At 49.6% G+C, this 15,025-nt stretch overlaps 1 protein-coding gene across 1 annotated transcript; it reads left to right on the forward strand.

The window, feature by feature from the left end:
• The first annotated feature begins 178 nt into the window (after positions 1-178).
• On the forward strand, positions 179-5,755 carry RBM15B (RNA binding motif protein 15B). Its single transcript, XM_073591638.1, has one exon. The coding sequence runs from the start codon at positions 274-276 to the stop codon at positions 2,488-2,490; it is 2,217 nt and encodes a 738-aa protein (XP_073447739.1). The 5' UTR covers positions 179-273; the 3' UTR covers positions 2,491-5,755.
• Positions 5,756-15,025: the final 9,270 nt, after the last annotated feature.

Genomic DNA, 15,025 nt, shown 5'->3' on the forward strand with positions numbered 1-15,025 from the left:
CGGCAAGATGGCCGGCCCCTCCCGCCCTCTCCTTTCCTGGAGTTGCCATGGAGGCCGCGCTTTGACGTCACTAGTGGGAAGAGGCGCCTTCCTCGGGCCAATCAGCGCTTCCGCCGGCCGGTCACGTGCCCCCTCCGCCCTTTCTCCCCCACCACCCCCCCCCTCTTCCCCCTCGGCGCTGTCCGATGACGCGCACGCCCGCCCTCGCTCGCAGTCATTGTGGAAGATGGCGGCGGTGTGAGCGCGCCCTCCCCCGCACCCAGCGCCAGCAACATGAAGCGGCAGAGCGAGCGGGGGGAGTCGAGCCCCGGCCGCGCCAAGAGGGCCCGGGAGAGGCGGGAGGAGGCCCACAAGAGTTCGGGGAGGAGGGAGAGGGCCGGCCAGGCCTCGTCACCACGTCGGGCCCGGGACCCGCCACCCCCGAGGCCGCTGCTGCTCCCGGACAGCCCCGAGTACAAGACTTTGCTGGTCAGTAACCTGGGCTCGGCCCTCCCCGAGCCCCTCCTGGAGGACTGGCTGTTCCGGCACTTCCAACGCTTCGGGGACATCAGTGTCAAGCTGTCGCACACGCCGGACCTGGGCCGGGTGGCCTACATCAACTTCCGCCGGCCCGCGGACGCCCGCCAGGCCCGGCACGCCAAGCTGCGCCCGCTGCTCTATGACCGGCCGCTGAGGGTGGAGCCCGTCTTCACGCAGCAGAGCGTCCGCCGCCCCGAGCCCAGCCCCCTGCCGCTGACCGCGCTGCCCACCTCGCCCCGCCACCTGCTGCTGCCCCCCGCCTCCTCGGCGGACACCTACTACAAACTTTACGAGGAGCGGGTGAGGGGCGGTGGCAGCGGAGGAGGAGGAGCCAACTACCGCCTCCCCAGCGCGGCGGCGGCCGCCGCCAGCAGCGCGGCCAACGACGACGAGCAGCTGGCCCCCGAGGACGACCACCGGGCCACCCGCAACCTCTTCATCGGCAACCTGGACCACGCGGTGACGGAGGCGGACCTGCGGCGGGCCTTCGACAAGTACGGCCCCATCGAGGAGGTGGTGATCAAGCGGCCGGCCCGAAACCAGGGCGCCGCCTACGCCTTCCTGAAGTTCCAGAACCTGGACATGGCCCACCGGGCCAAGCTGGCCATGAGCGGCCGCCTGCTAGGCCGCAACTACATGAAGATCGGCTATGGCAAGCCCAACCCCAGCACCCGGCTGTGGGTGGGCGGACTGGGGCCCAGCACCTCCATCGCCGCCCTGGCCCGGGAGTTCGACCGCTTCGGCAGCATCCGCACGGTGGACTACGTCAAGGGCGACAGCTTCGCCTACATCCAGTACGAGAGCCTGGACGCCGCCCAAGCGGCCTGCACCCAGATGAGGGGCTTCCAGCTCGGGGACCGGCGGCTGCGCGTGGACTTTGCCAAGGTGACGCCGGAGGAGGCCGCCGCCGCCGCGTCCCGCTACGCCCCGCTCCAGGCCGCCCCTTACCCGCTCCCCCTCTCCTACGAACTGCTCCAGTCCGAGGTCTATGGCCGCCACCGCGCGGTGCTGGAGCCCGACCTGCGGGTGAGGGACAGGACTCCCCCGCACCTCCTGTACTCCGACCGGGAGAGGCCCTTCGTGGAGGCGGGCTGGCTAAACTCTGAAAAGCGCAGCGCCGCCCGGGTCGCCCGCAGCCGCAGCGGGGACCGCGGAGGAGGAGGCGGCGGCAACAGCAGCAGCTCAAAGAACCGAGAGGAGAGGCGGCGACGACGCAGCTTGTCCGGGGAAAGAGGCCGCAGGGTGGAGCGCAGCCCTGACCGCCCCAGGAGGGAACCCGCTGAGAGGGAGGTCAGCTCCACCCCTTCCCCGCAACACAACCACCGCCCCCCACCGCCAGACAAGCCCCGCCCACCCACCCCCGAGCCACCCCAACCCAGGAGAAACCACCACCCCCGCCCTCCCGAGCCCCCGGCGGAAAGAGTGTCCCCGGGGGTGGAGAAGGGACGGACGCTGCCGCCCGTCTGGTGCGGTCACCTGGTACTGAAAAACAGCTGTTTCCCCACCTACATTCACTTCCTGGAAGGCGACCGCGACGTGCCCAGCGCCCTACTGAGAGACCGCTCCGTGCCCGGAGGGGGCAGCCTGACTCAGCTCAAAATCGCCCAGCGGCTGCGGCTGGACCAGCCCAAACTGGAGGAGGTGACCCGCCGCGTCAGGCAGGGGGGCGCCCCCGGGGGATTCGCAGTACTGGTGGCCATCCAGGCCCCGCAGAACGAGGGGGTGCTCCCCGAGGAGCCCAGCCTACAGCGGCGCCTGCTCAGGAACCTGGTCTCCTACCTAAAACAAAAGCAGGCGGCCGGAGTCATCAGCCTGCCCGTGGGCGGCAGCGGCAAGGGCAGAGACCCCACCGGCATGTTGTACGCTTTCCCCCCCAGCGACTTTCACCAGTTGTACCAGCAGAGCGCCCAGCGGGTGGTGGGCAAGCTAGAAGAGAACATGATTATTGTGCTGGTAAAAGATAACGCCTGATGATCCTGCTATAGACTGCCTCCTACCCAGTCTGTCCTTCTCTTAGAGTTGTATCTGAGCAGTGTGCTTCGCTGCTGTACCCAACCCCCCCCCCACCCCCCCCCGGAGGGGCCCCTGGCTCTGCTCACATAGGGCCACACTGTCACTGGTGACCCCTGTAAAGAACAGTTTGTATCTTCCTGTCCTCCGATCTTTGCTACAAAGTTGTGTCCAGCATCTGGTCTCCCCTACTGAGTGCTTTTGGTTCAGTCCACCGGCCCCTAAATCATTCGCCTGCAATGACCTCGGGGCTGGCCGACGAGCTACAGCACTTGAATCTTTAGCATCAGACATCCTTTTCAGATGTGTTGGGTGCCTGATCCCCCCCCCCCCGAGTGATGTGGTTCAGTCCGCCAGCTCCTAAATCACTACTTCTCCTGTGACCTGGGGAGGGGGACCACAAAGAGCTAGAAGAGTTTCTCCCCCTCTGAGCACTGTGGTACACTCCACAGGCTCCTAAATTTTACTAGTAGTGATGTAGGGGCTGGTGGATGTAGGTGCAGCACCTTGGCACTTCCTTATCAAATGCTTAGACCTCCTTGCTGAGCGATGTGTGGTTCCATCCACCGCCCCCCCCGAAATCGCTCGCCTGCAGTGATCTCGGGGGGGGGGCAGTGGATGAGGAACCACAGAGGGCTATGGCACCAGAAGAGTCCTAAGCATCACTATACTTTATCATCCAGGTGTTAGGTGCCTGGTTCCCCCATCTGAGCTCATTGGTTTGATCCACCAGCCCTACTGATGTGTAGTGGTGGGCAGATCGAACCAATGCGAGGTGGGGGAACCAGGCACCTGACACACCTGGATGATACAGTATAGTGATGGTGAAGTTTGCAGAGGGAAAAACTAGATTCTTTGAGTGCCGTAACTCTCTAAAGCTGCCCATACACTATACAATTTTCTTGTGATTTACCTTAAACTACGTAGTGCAAAGGGGCCTGCCTGACTCCATACACGTGTTTTTAGGTCTGACCTCCTATTATATGTTTTTTTGGTAAATCTCAAAAGGAAAATTTTGTATAATGTATGGCCAGCCCAAGGTTTGACCATACGCTATACAATCAGATTGTTTAGATATACCATGTAGTACAGGGGCCCGACTGATGTGATTTTATATATATATATATATATATATATATTGAATGGTTTGTTTAGGTTTGTCATCCAATTACATACATTTTTTTTTTTTTGTTTTGGTAAATTGTACAATCAGATTGTATAGTGTACGGTCAGTCCCGTGCTGGCCATACGCTCAACCTGCGCCCCCCCCCCCCCTCCAGCTGATGCAGAACTACAAGTCCCATCATGCCTCTGCCTGAGGGAGTCATGCTTGTACCTGCCAGTCTTGCAATGCCTCATGGGACTTGTAGTTCCACAACAGCTGGGGGGCTTCAGGCTGAGCACCCCGTGAATCCGATTGTACAATCTCCTTTTGGATCTACCATCAAGTATGTAGTATAAGGGCATTTGTATAGAAATCGTGAACTGTATAGGTTGTCCCTCTCATTTAAAATTTACCAAAATTATGTAATATGAGGGCCAAACCTACACAGTTCACAATTTCTATGCAGATGCCCTTCTACTACATACTTGATGGTAGATCCAAAAGGAGATTGTACAATCTATCTTTTTTTGATCTACCCTAAAGCATGTATTATAAGGGCATTTTGTCTAGACATTGATTGGATTGTATAGGCTTTTCCTTCAAAGTTTTGGTTAAAAATTGTAACTGAAATTGCAATGTGTGTGGCCAGACTAAGGCTGGCTATGCAATCTGATGGTACAGTTTCGTTTTTCGATTTACCACCAAGTATGTATTATAAGGGCATTTGCATAGAAACTGGTTGGATTGTATAGGTTTGACCTCATGTCGTTTTTAGTAAATGAGATTGCATAATCAGATTGCAGAATATATGGCCTGTCTTATGCTATACAATCCTGATTGTACGATCCTCCTTTTCGATCTGTCATCAGCTATGTGTTATCAGGGCCTGTACGTTTTTGCATAGAAATGGATTGGATTGTATAGGTTTGTCCTCGTATTACATAAATGTTGGTAAATTTTAAACGACAGTTGTACAATCCTCTTTGTGATCTACTGTCAAGTATGTATTAGAAGGGCATTTGCATAAAAAAATGATTGAATTTGTATAATTTTGTCCTGATAGTTTTGGTAAATCGGATTTTGCTGTGTATGGCCAGACGAAGGCTGACTGTTTAATCAGATTGCATAGTCTCCTTTCTTGGATTTACCATCGAGTATGTTTTAGAAGGGCATTTGCACAGGTTTGACCTCCATAGATTTTGGTAACTGTACGTGAGATTGTACAATCAGATTGCATAGTCAGCCCTAGCCTAGCCATACACGCTGCAATACGATTGTACAATCTCATGTACGTTTACCAAAATCGGATTGCGGCGTGTATGGCTAGGCTGGCTGACTATGCAATCTGTACAGTCGCCTTTTTAGATCTACCGTCAACTCTGTAGTACAAGTTCCTGATTTTAGTTCTATTTTGAATGGCTTGTTTTTTAGGTTTGTTCTATATCGGTGAATCTAAAGCAGATTGTATGGTCATCCTGGGGCTGGCCATACACTATACAGCCAGATTGTACAATCAGATTGCAGTGTGTATGGCCACGCTAAAGCTGACTATGCAATCTGATTTTTGTACAGTCTCCTCTTTAGATCTACCATCAGCTCTGTAATATAAGGGACCTGTGCAATTTGCATCGAAATTGATTGAATTGTATCGGTTTGACCTCTCCATAGTTTTGTTAAATGTAAAATGAGATTGTACAATTGGATTGCAGGGTGTAGGGCCGGGCTTAGGGCTAACTATGCAATCTGATTGTACCATCTCCTTTTTTTTTTTTTTGGATCTACCACTGTAGTATAAGGGCCTAATTTCTGGTTTTATGTCGAGTGGCTTGTTTTAGGCTTGTCCTCCTCTTGCATGGTTTATGGTAAATCTAATGGCGATTGTACAGTCAGCCTCGGGCTGGCCATACACTGCTATACAGCCCGATTGTACAATCAGATTGCAGGTTGTATGGCCAGGATGAGGCCGGCTATGCGATCTGTACAATCTCCTTTTTAGAGCTCCGTAGTATAAAGGCCTGATTTTCGGTTCTACATCGAATGGCTTGTTTTAGGTTTGTCTAGAGCTGCACGATTAATCGTTAAGAATCATTATCGCGTTTTTTTTGTTGTCGTCCCCCCCCCCCCCCCGTTGCGATCTTTACAAAGTATTTCACGATTCTTTCTATGCAGAGAATTCTCTTTGCTCTGCCTTCAAAAAAAAGGGAAAAAAAAGCGGCAATCTGTCAAGAATCACATCATTCTTTAAGTGGAACTTAAGTATAAACATTGTAACGATTTCTCCTTTAGATCAAAGGAATAAACTTCGGTGTGTAAATGAGGGAAGTTTAACCACTTAAAACACTAAACCTTCTTCTGAGATTTCTTGTTTACAAGTTAAAATCATTTTTTTTTGCTAGAAAATTACTTAGAACCCCCAAACATTGTATATATAATCTCTGAACGACTGCGCTGCGCGAATACAATGCGACATAAAATATTGCAACAACCACCATTTTATCCTCTAGGGTCTCTACTAACGAAAAAAATTATATATATATAAATTTTTTTTCTTTAGTAGAGACCCTAGAGAATAAAATGGTGGTTGTTGCAATAGTTTATGTCGCATTGTATTCGCGCAGCGCAGTCGTTCAGATGCAATTTTTTGTGAAAAAAAATTTCACTTTAATGAAAAAAAAAAAAACAGTAAGCCCAATATTTTTTGTATAATGTGAAAGATTTTACACCGTGAGAATCGTGATCTTTTTAAAAAAAAAAAAAAAAAATCGTGATTCTCATTTTTGCCCAGAATCGTGCAGCTCTAGGTTTGTCCTTCTATTACATAGTTTATGGTCATGCTAAAGGAGATTGTACAGTCATCCTTGGGCTTGGCCATACATTGCACAATTTTTATTTTTTATTTTTTTTTTTCCTTTTTAGCTTTACCGAAACTGTATAATATGAGGTCAGACCTAAACGCTTTCAATTTGTATGTAATCAAGCCGGCCCTCGTATTGCATAGATCGGGGGGGTCAAACTGGCGGCCCTCCAGCTGTTGCGAAACTACAAGTCCCATCATCCCTCTGCCTGTGGGAGGAAGTCAGGCTCGTGACTGTCAGCCTTGCAATGCCTCCTGGGACTTGTAGTTTCACAACAGCTGGAGGGCCGCCAGTTTGAGACCCCTTGATATAGTGGAAGGCGATTGGAAAGGAAAATTGTATGTGTGGCCAGCCTAGGGCTGACTATATGCAATCTGATTGTACAATCTTCTTTTGGATCTACCTCCTGTAGTACAAGGGGGCTGATTTTGGTTCTATATCGAATGGCTTGTTTTAGGTTTATCCTTCTATTACATAGTTTATGGTAAATCTAAAGGAAGATTGTACAGTCAGCCATATATTATACGATTTTTTTTTTTTTTTTTTTCCCTTCAGATTTTCCCAAAACCAAAGAATAGGAGGTCAGACCTGAACTCTTTCAGCTTGTATGCAATCCCAGGCAGGCCCTCGTATTACATAGTTGATGGTAAATCGAAAATTGTATGGCCTGGCCATACACTATACAAGCCCAGGTTGGACATCAGATTGCAGTGTGTATGAGCTTGGCTACACATTATATAATGTTCTTGTGCAATTTTCCTTTTTAGATATACCAAAACCATATAATATGAGGTCAGACCTAAACACTTTCAATCTGTTTGCAATCAAGGCAGGCCCTTGTACTACATGGTTGACGGTAAATCTGGAAGAAATTGAAAAAAAAAAAAGTTGTATAATGTGTAGCCAGGCTGACTATGCAATCTGATTTGTACAATCTCCTTTTTTGGGCCTGATTTTGGGATCTTGTTCTAGGCTTGTCATCGTATTACAAAGTTTATGGTAGATTCAAACGAGATTGTACAGTCAGCCTTGGGCTGGCCATACACTGTACAGGCCGATTGTACAATCAGATTAGAGTGTGTATATAGCTAGCCGTAAGGCTGACTATACAATCTGATTGTACAAGGGTCTGATTTATTTGGTTTTATATTCAATGGCTTCTTTTAGGTTTGTCCTTTTATTACATAGTATATGGTAACTCTTAAAGGAGATGGTTCAGTCGGCCTTGGACGGGCCATACACTATACAGCCTGATTGTACAATCAGATTGCAGTGTGTATTGCCAGGCCTAGGGCTGACTACGCAATCTGATTGTAACAATCACCTTTTTCGATCTACGGTCTACTAGATTTCTGGTTTTATATCGAATGGCTTGTTTTAGGCTTGTCCTCCTATTACATAGTTTATGGTAAATCTTAAAGGAGATTGCAGAGTCATACTGCCAGATTGTACAATCTGATTGGTCATCAGAGACAAGACAGGGATCTGTTCTTTACAGGGAAACCTTTTTATCAGGGGGGAGGGTCTCTTATAATTTCGGTGCCCCCCCCCCCGGTGGTGGAGTGGGGGGTGGGGTACAGCCGGCACAGCAGTAGGGAGTGTGGTCCCGTAACTTCCTCCACAATCATTTAGTGACAGATCAGGTTCCTTTTCTATGAACACAGCGGAGTCCTCCCAGTCCTTTTGCTGCTGGACAGATATAAAGTGTATTTTTTTTTTTATTATTATTGTTTTTCCCGCCCATCCCCCCCCCCCCCCCCCCCCCGTCTGGTGTTATCTGGGCCCCCCTGACGAGTTCTGCGTTGTGTGTTGGACGGGTGGTAGGGAATAGCTGAACTTTCTTTTTTTTTTTTTTTTTATTATTATTATTTTGTCACTGTGGTTTTTGCATTCGTGTTTTTTTTTTTTTTTATAGTTTTTTGCGTGCTTGAGACGTGTCCCGAGTTCCCTGGTAGCGGGGAGGTTTCCCGAGAGTGCCTTATGTTCTAGGTGACGCTGTGGGGGGGGGGGGGAGGGGGTGCCGTCACCGTATCTTTGGATGTGTGTGTGTGTGGGAATAGGGGAGGAGAAGCCGAATCCCCGGGGTCTTATTAGTTACTCCCTGTTTATAACCTCGGAAATCCTCCGGGGGGGGGGGGTTAGACGCAGCTTGTTATCTGTTAATGAAGCTTTATGTTGCACCACGCCCTGAGCATCTGGTGGGGGGGGGGGGTGGTAATTAGTGTACACTGCAGCTCAAACCCCCCCCCCCCTCCCTCCCTCCCCACCCCCCATGGGTCCCGTAGGTGAAAGAGCGTCCTTATTAGCACTGTCCCCGTCCGGCGTTGCGGGTGATCGGCGGAGGGGAGAGCGGGCCGAATCTCTCTTCACTCTTTTTAGATAACAGCGATTTTTTTTTTTTTTTTACGTTGTGTACGATGTAGGTCAGGGTGCCACGCTGGGACTTGTAGTCCGCCAGTAGCCGGAGGGGGGGGGGGGGGATGGTGGGGGGGTTGGAGGCGTTTCCAGACCGGCGCTCTCTGATCTATACATGTTATGATGACACTGGAGGAGAGGGACTCGTAGGGAATCCGGTTTATTTTATTTTGTTTTTGTTTTTTTATGCTATAGAGGTTTGTTGTCGCAACAATAATCACAACAGCACTTCCATGGAAATAGAGTGAAATGAGCGAGGGGCCTATTTATAACGATCGGCAAAATAAACAGTTTTTGTTTCTCATGATCTGCCCGGTTTTGATGCTCTTTTTTTATTATTATTTATTTTTTTTCCCTGATTTTTTATGTATTTTGTTAAAGGTGTCACCCTGGGGGGAGGGGAGGTGAGGGAAATAGGAAGTGGTGTCTTCTGATATTAAAGCTGAACTCTTGTGTGTTCTGCCACTTTAAATAGTCCGTCCCAAGCTGGCCCAAATCTGCTTTTTCCATTACTAATTTATAAAAAAATTACAAGACTTCCTGTGATTGGTTGGGTTGGAGGTAGTGATGTATCCCACCTCAGAGGAAGCCTAGTAGACAATTACAGGAAGCCCTTGTATTTTATGAATGGATGAGTTGGAGATCATGATGTATCCGCCTGCCTCCCCCACCTCAATCGGAGAAAGCCTAGTTATCCATTCATAAAATACAAGACCTCCTGTGATTGGTTGGAGGTGGTGATGTATCCGCCTGCCTCCCCACCTCAGAGGAAGCCTAGTATCCATTATTCATAAAATACAAGGCTTCCTGTGATTGGTTGGGGATCATGATGTATCCGCCTACTTCCCCACCTCAGAGGAAGCCTAGTAGACAATCACAGGAAGCCCTTGTATTTTATGAATGGATGAGCTGGAGATCATGATGTATCCGCCTGCCTCCCCACCTCAGAGGAAGCCTAGTATCCATTCATAAAATTACAAGGCTTCCTGTGATTGGTTGGAGATAATGATGTATCCGCCTGCCTCCCCACCTCAGAGGAAGCCTAGTATCCATTCATAAAATTACAAGGCTTCCTGTGATTGGCTGAGTTTGTGATGTACCTACCTCCTCACCTCAATCGAAGGAAGCCTATCATCCATAAAATACAAGACTTGCTGTAAATGGCTGGGCAGCGCTCCCGGCACACAGTCCAGAGGCTCCATATAGTTTATATACGGCGCTCGCTGCAGACGTCTCCTTTGGTAAAGAAAAATTAAAATAGTTCACGTGTGGCCAGCTTGGCCCTAAATAACTAGAAGTGGGAGAAAACACGGCGTTCGGCTTTTAAAGAAGCAGCTTTTATAAAGATGTGAATGTGACTTTCATCCAACATTCACTGGCGGTGAATCGATCTCTTGTCACGGCGTTCACCTGCAGTGAATGGCAGAACTACCTGCTGTATAAAGCTACCCCAAAGTTATGAGATTTTTCTATGGAGTGTGGAAGGATTAGACAACCTGTTGGGTTTTCATTGCTGTCTGTGTCCTCACCGGGGAGAGTCGCCCGCTCCGTGTCCGTAGTCTCCGGTACATAATGGTGATGGGAGGTTAAAAAAAAAAAAAAAAGTAAACCAAACAGGAACAGAGGGGCAAATCTTGCAATGGGGACACCAATAGTCTAAGGCTAGGCTCGCACAAAATTCTGCGCATTCCTGCAATGAAAATTTTTTTTATTTTGCAGACGTGTTGCCTTTTAATGGCTCCCCGAAGGGTCCACAAAGGAGCCGTGTCATTTTCACTTGTAGGGCAGCCCATTGAAATACATGGGGGGGGGGGGCTGCCCTGAATGTGATGTGCAAAAACACAAGTGGGGATTTTCCTGACTTTGTAAGAGATTTCAAATCCCTCCCTGTTGTATTCCGCAGGACAGGAAGTGAAGGCAAATCTCCTCCCTCCTCAATTGGGACACAGACTGTAAAAACGTATCTGGATTTCTAAACCATTCCCCGCTCCGACCAAAATGTTTTGTCTTTTCAAATGTATGTAAACCTTAACAAATGAACTTGGTCTGTTTTGAAATATCTCATTGAATGCTTATTGTTAAATCTGTTCAGTAGGTGCAAAAAAAAACAAAAAAAAGTACCTGTTGATCCTGCCAGAGAGCTGGTTAGATGAAAATTTCCTGTGCTGGTTTATTAGCCTGTAGTCTCTGTGGACTACAGAGCACCTCCCCCCCCCCCCCCCCCCATGTTATGGAGGTGTCTTGTACGCCTGTCTGAGAGTGACACTTCTGCTCCCCCATAGGTGCAGTGAGTTGAGTGTTGTCACCCTAGGACAGGAAGTGTTGTTACTGGCAGGATCACCAATAAAAGGTAAGCGAATGCAGCCATTACATCTCACATTTATGGGATCGATTTACTAAAACCGGAGTGTGCAAAATCTGGTGCAGTTGGGAGCCAATCGGCTTCCGGGTTTTATCGTCAACGCTTAATTGAAACAAGCTGAAGATAGAAGCTGATTGGTTGCCATGCAGAGCTGTACCAGATTCTGAGGGCTCCAGTTTTAGTAAATCTCACCCTCTGGGGTTTTTTTTTCTTTATACTCTCCAAAGTGTAAATTCACTTTTTAATACCAAAAAAAATATGAAGGTGAACTAACACCCCCCCCCCCCTTGCTGTACTTCTCCCCGTGGGTGGTCACCAGTCACTGCCCATACAACTGGTGCAGCAGTTTGGAGATTGGACCCCCCCCCTGTCTTTCCAGGATGGAGCAGAGTGATTTCTGATTGCTCAGGTGCTGGCTTGTGGCCACTTTTAATCGGAATCGCTCTGGTCTGTCCTGGAAGACTGGGAAGGTGGAGCTCAGATTTCAAACCCCCCTCCCCCAGACCACTGCACACCCCCCGGAGGATAAGTGTGGTGAGGTGAACTTACACTTTAATTCTCCAACTTGCCTCCTTTGAGGTGATGGTTTAGTCCAGTGATGATGAACCTCGGCACCCCCAGATGTTTTGGGAACTACATTTCCCATGATGCTCGTGCACTCTTTAGTGTGGTTGAGCACCATAGGAAACGTAGTTCCAAAACATCTGCGGTGCCGAGGTTCACCATGCAGGTTTAGGTCCACGCAGGGGTGTCAGACTGGCAGCCCCTCCAGCTGCTGTTGTGGAACTACAAGTCCCATCATTCCTCGGCCTGTGGGAGTCATGCTTTGTAACTGTCACTCTTGCAATGCCTCCTGGGACTTGTAGTTCCGCAACAGCTGGAGGGCCGCCAGTTTGACAAGCAGCATTTTTTTTTTTTAGGGTGATGCAATTCATTGGTAAATTTTGGGGCTCAAAAATGTATTAGTGAATCCCTGTACAGAATATATTTTGCCGAAATATTTCCATCTGTCAGAATGTGGTGAAACGGGTTATAGGAGGATTACAAGAGGAGCTTTTTATAGCTGAATTCTGGGTAAAAAAAAAAAAAAATGCTGGTTAATGGAGAATTTCAGCTTAAACCAAACTAGTTTTTAAATTGTCCCCTCCCCCATCCTAACACCTGTACTAACTAACCTGTGTAAGTAGGAAAGACCTATATACAGCGGGTATAGAAAAGAATCGCCCCTCCCCCCTTCAAATAATTGCATTTGGTTGCTTTGCAGCCTGAAATGAAGACACACGGTTTTTGTGTTATCCAGCTGTATTTACTATAATAACATCCAAAAAGATAGAACACCAACATGTTAGATTAAAAAACAGAATCGCTGAGTTGGAAAAAGGGGACCCCCCTGTGTCAGTATTTTGTTGAACCCCGTTTTTGCTTTAATTCCATCTTCTCTGCAGAACTGCTCAAGTTCAGTTACATTTGATGGTGAGTGTCTGTGGTCTGCAGTCTTCAAAGTCATTCCACAGATTTTCAATGGTGTTTAAGTCTGGGCTTTGACTAGGCCATGCAAGGACATCCCCCACCTTCTCCTCCAACCACTGTGTGATCATTGTTGCTGTGTGCTTTGGGACATTGTCATGTTGGAAGGTAAACCTTCCCAGTGCCAACTTTCTGCCACCAGAGGGCAGCGGATTTTCCCTTAGGAGTTTGACGGTATTTTGCACCATCCATGTTTCCTTCTATCCTGACAAGTGCTCCAGTCCCTGCTGCAGAGAAACACCCCGATACCAGGATGTTACCGCCCCCCCGATACCAGGATGTTACCGCCCCCCCGATACCAGGATGTTACCGCCCCCCCGATACCAGGATGTTACCGCCCCCCCCGATACCAGGATGTTACCGCCCCCCCGATACCAGGATGTTACCGCCCCCCCCCGATACCAGGATGTTACCGCCCCCCCCGATACCAGGATGTTACCGCCCCCCCCCGATACCAGGATGTTACCGCCCCCCCCGATACCAGGATGTTACCGCCCCCCCCGATACCAGGATGTTACCGCCCCCCCCGATACCAGGATGTTACCACCCCCCCCCCGATACCAGGATGTTACCGCCCCCCCCGATACCAGGATGTTACCGCCCCCCCCCCCCCCCCGATACCAGGATGTTACCGCCCCCCCCCCCCCCGATACCAGGATGTTACCGCCCCCCCCCGATACCAGGATGTTACCGCCCCCCCCGATACCAGGATATTACCGCCCCCCCCCGATACCAGGATGTTACCGCCCCCCCCGATACCAGGATGTTACCGCCCCCCCCCGATACCAGGATGTTACCGCCCCCCCGATACCAGGATGTTACCGCCCCCCCCCATGCCAGGATGTTTCCGCCCCCCCCATGCCAGGATGTTGCCGCCCCCCCATGCCAGGATGTTACCACCCCCCCATACTATGATGTTACCCCCCCATACTATGATGTTACCCCCCCATACCAGGATGTTACCACCCCCCTATACCAGGATGTTACCACCCCCCCATACCAGGATGTTACCACCCCCATAACAGGATCACGAAGAAAAGATTGATCGCACACTTGGGTCCAAAAGATGCTGTAAAAATGATGATCAGTTGACGTGTTTCACGAAAAGAACCGTGCTTGAACAAGCACGGTTCTTTTCGTGTGAAACGCGTCAACTGATCATCATTGCAATTTTGTCTGGATCATGACAATAAAGAAATTTCGACAGCATCTTTTGGATCCAAGTGTGCGATCAATCTTTTCTTCTCTTCTTGATATTGCCTACGGTGATGAGCCGGGATTAGCACCTTGGACCGGGTGTGTCCATTTTTTGCCTGAAACGGTGTGTGCACACTACCAGGATATTACCGCCCTCCATAGCAGGATATTACCGCCCTCCATAGCAGGATATTACCGCCCTCCATAGCAGGATATTACCACCCCCCATAACAGGATATTACCGCCCTCCATAGCAGGATATTACCGCCCTCCATAGCAGGATATTACCGCCCTCCATAGCAGGATATTACCGCCCCCCATAGCAGGATATTACCACCCTCCATAGCAGGATATTACCGCCCTCCATAGCAGGATATTACCGCCCCCCATAGCAGGATATTACCACCCTCCATAACAGGATATTACCGCCCTCCATAGCAGGATATTACCGCCCCCCATAACAGGATCTTACCACCCCCCATAACAGGATCTTACCGCCCCTCATAACAGGATCTTACCGCCCTCCATAACAGGATATTACCGCCCCCATAACAGGATCTTACCGCCCCTCATAACAGGATCTTACCGCCCCCCATAACAGGATCTTACCACCCCCATAACAGGATATTATCCCCTCCATAACAGGATATTACCACCCCATAACAGGATATTACCGCCCCCCACAACAGGATATTACCGCCCTCCATGCTTTACTGTAGGAATGGTGTTCTGTGGATGGATTTCCGCCAGACATATCGTTTGGTGTGGAGGAAAAATCATTCAATTTTAGTCTCATCTGACCAGAACACCCTTTTCCATGTGGCCTCAGAACCTTCAAGGTGAGTTTTGGCAAAGCTCAGTGGTGATGATATGAGGCCTTTTGTTGAGTGGCTTTTTTTCTTGCATCGAGAGCCACATTTGTGGGGAATTGGTGATATTGTTGTCACATGCACACAATGACCACTCTTTGTCAGAGTTTCTGTAGGCCTCTTGGTCACCTCTCTGACCAGTTTCCTCCTGGCTCTTTCATACAGT

The sequence above is a fragment of the Aquarana catesbeiana genome, linkage group LG07, assembly GCF_042186555.1.
Source record: "Aquarana catesbeiana isolate 2022-GZ linkage group LG07, ASM4218655v1, whole genome shotgun sequence".
NCBI lineage: Eukaryota > Metazoa > Chordata > Amphibia > Anura > Ranidae > Aquarana > Aquarana catesbeiana.

Coding starts and splice junctions, on each gene's coding strand:
- RBM15B (XM_073591638.1), top strand. CDS start 274: ATGAAGCGGCAGAGCGAGCGGGGGGAGTCGAGCCCCGGCCGCGCCAAG.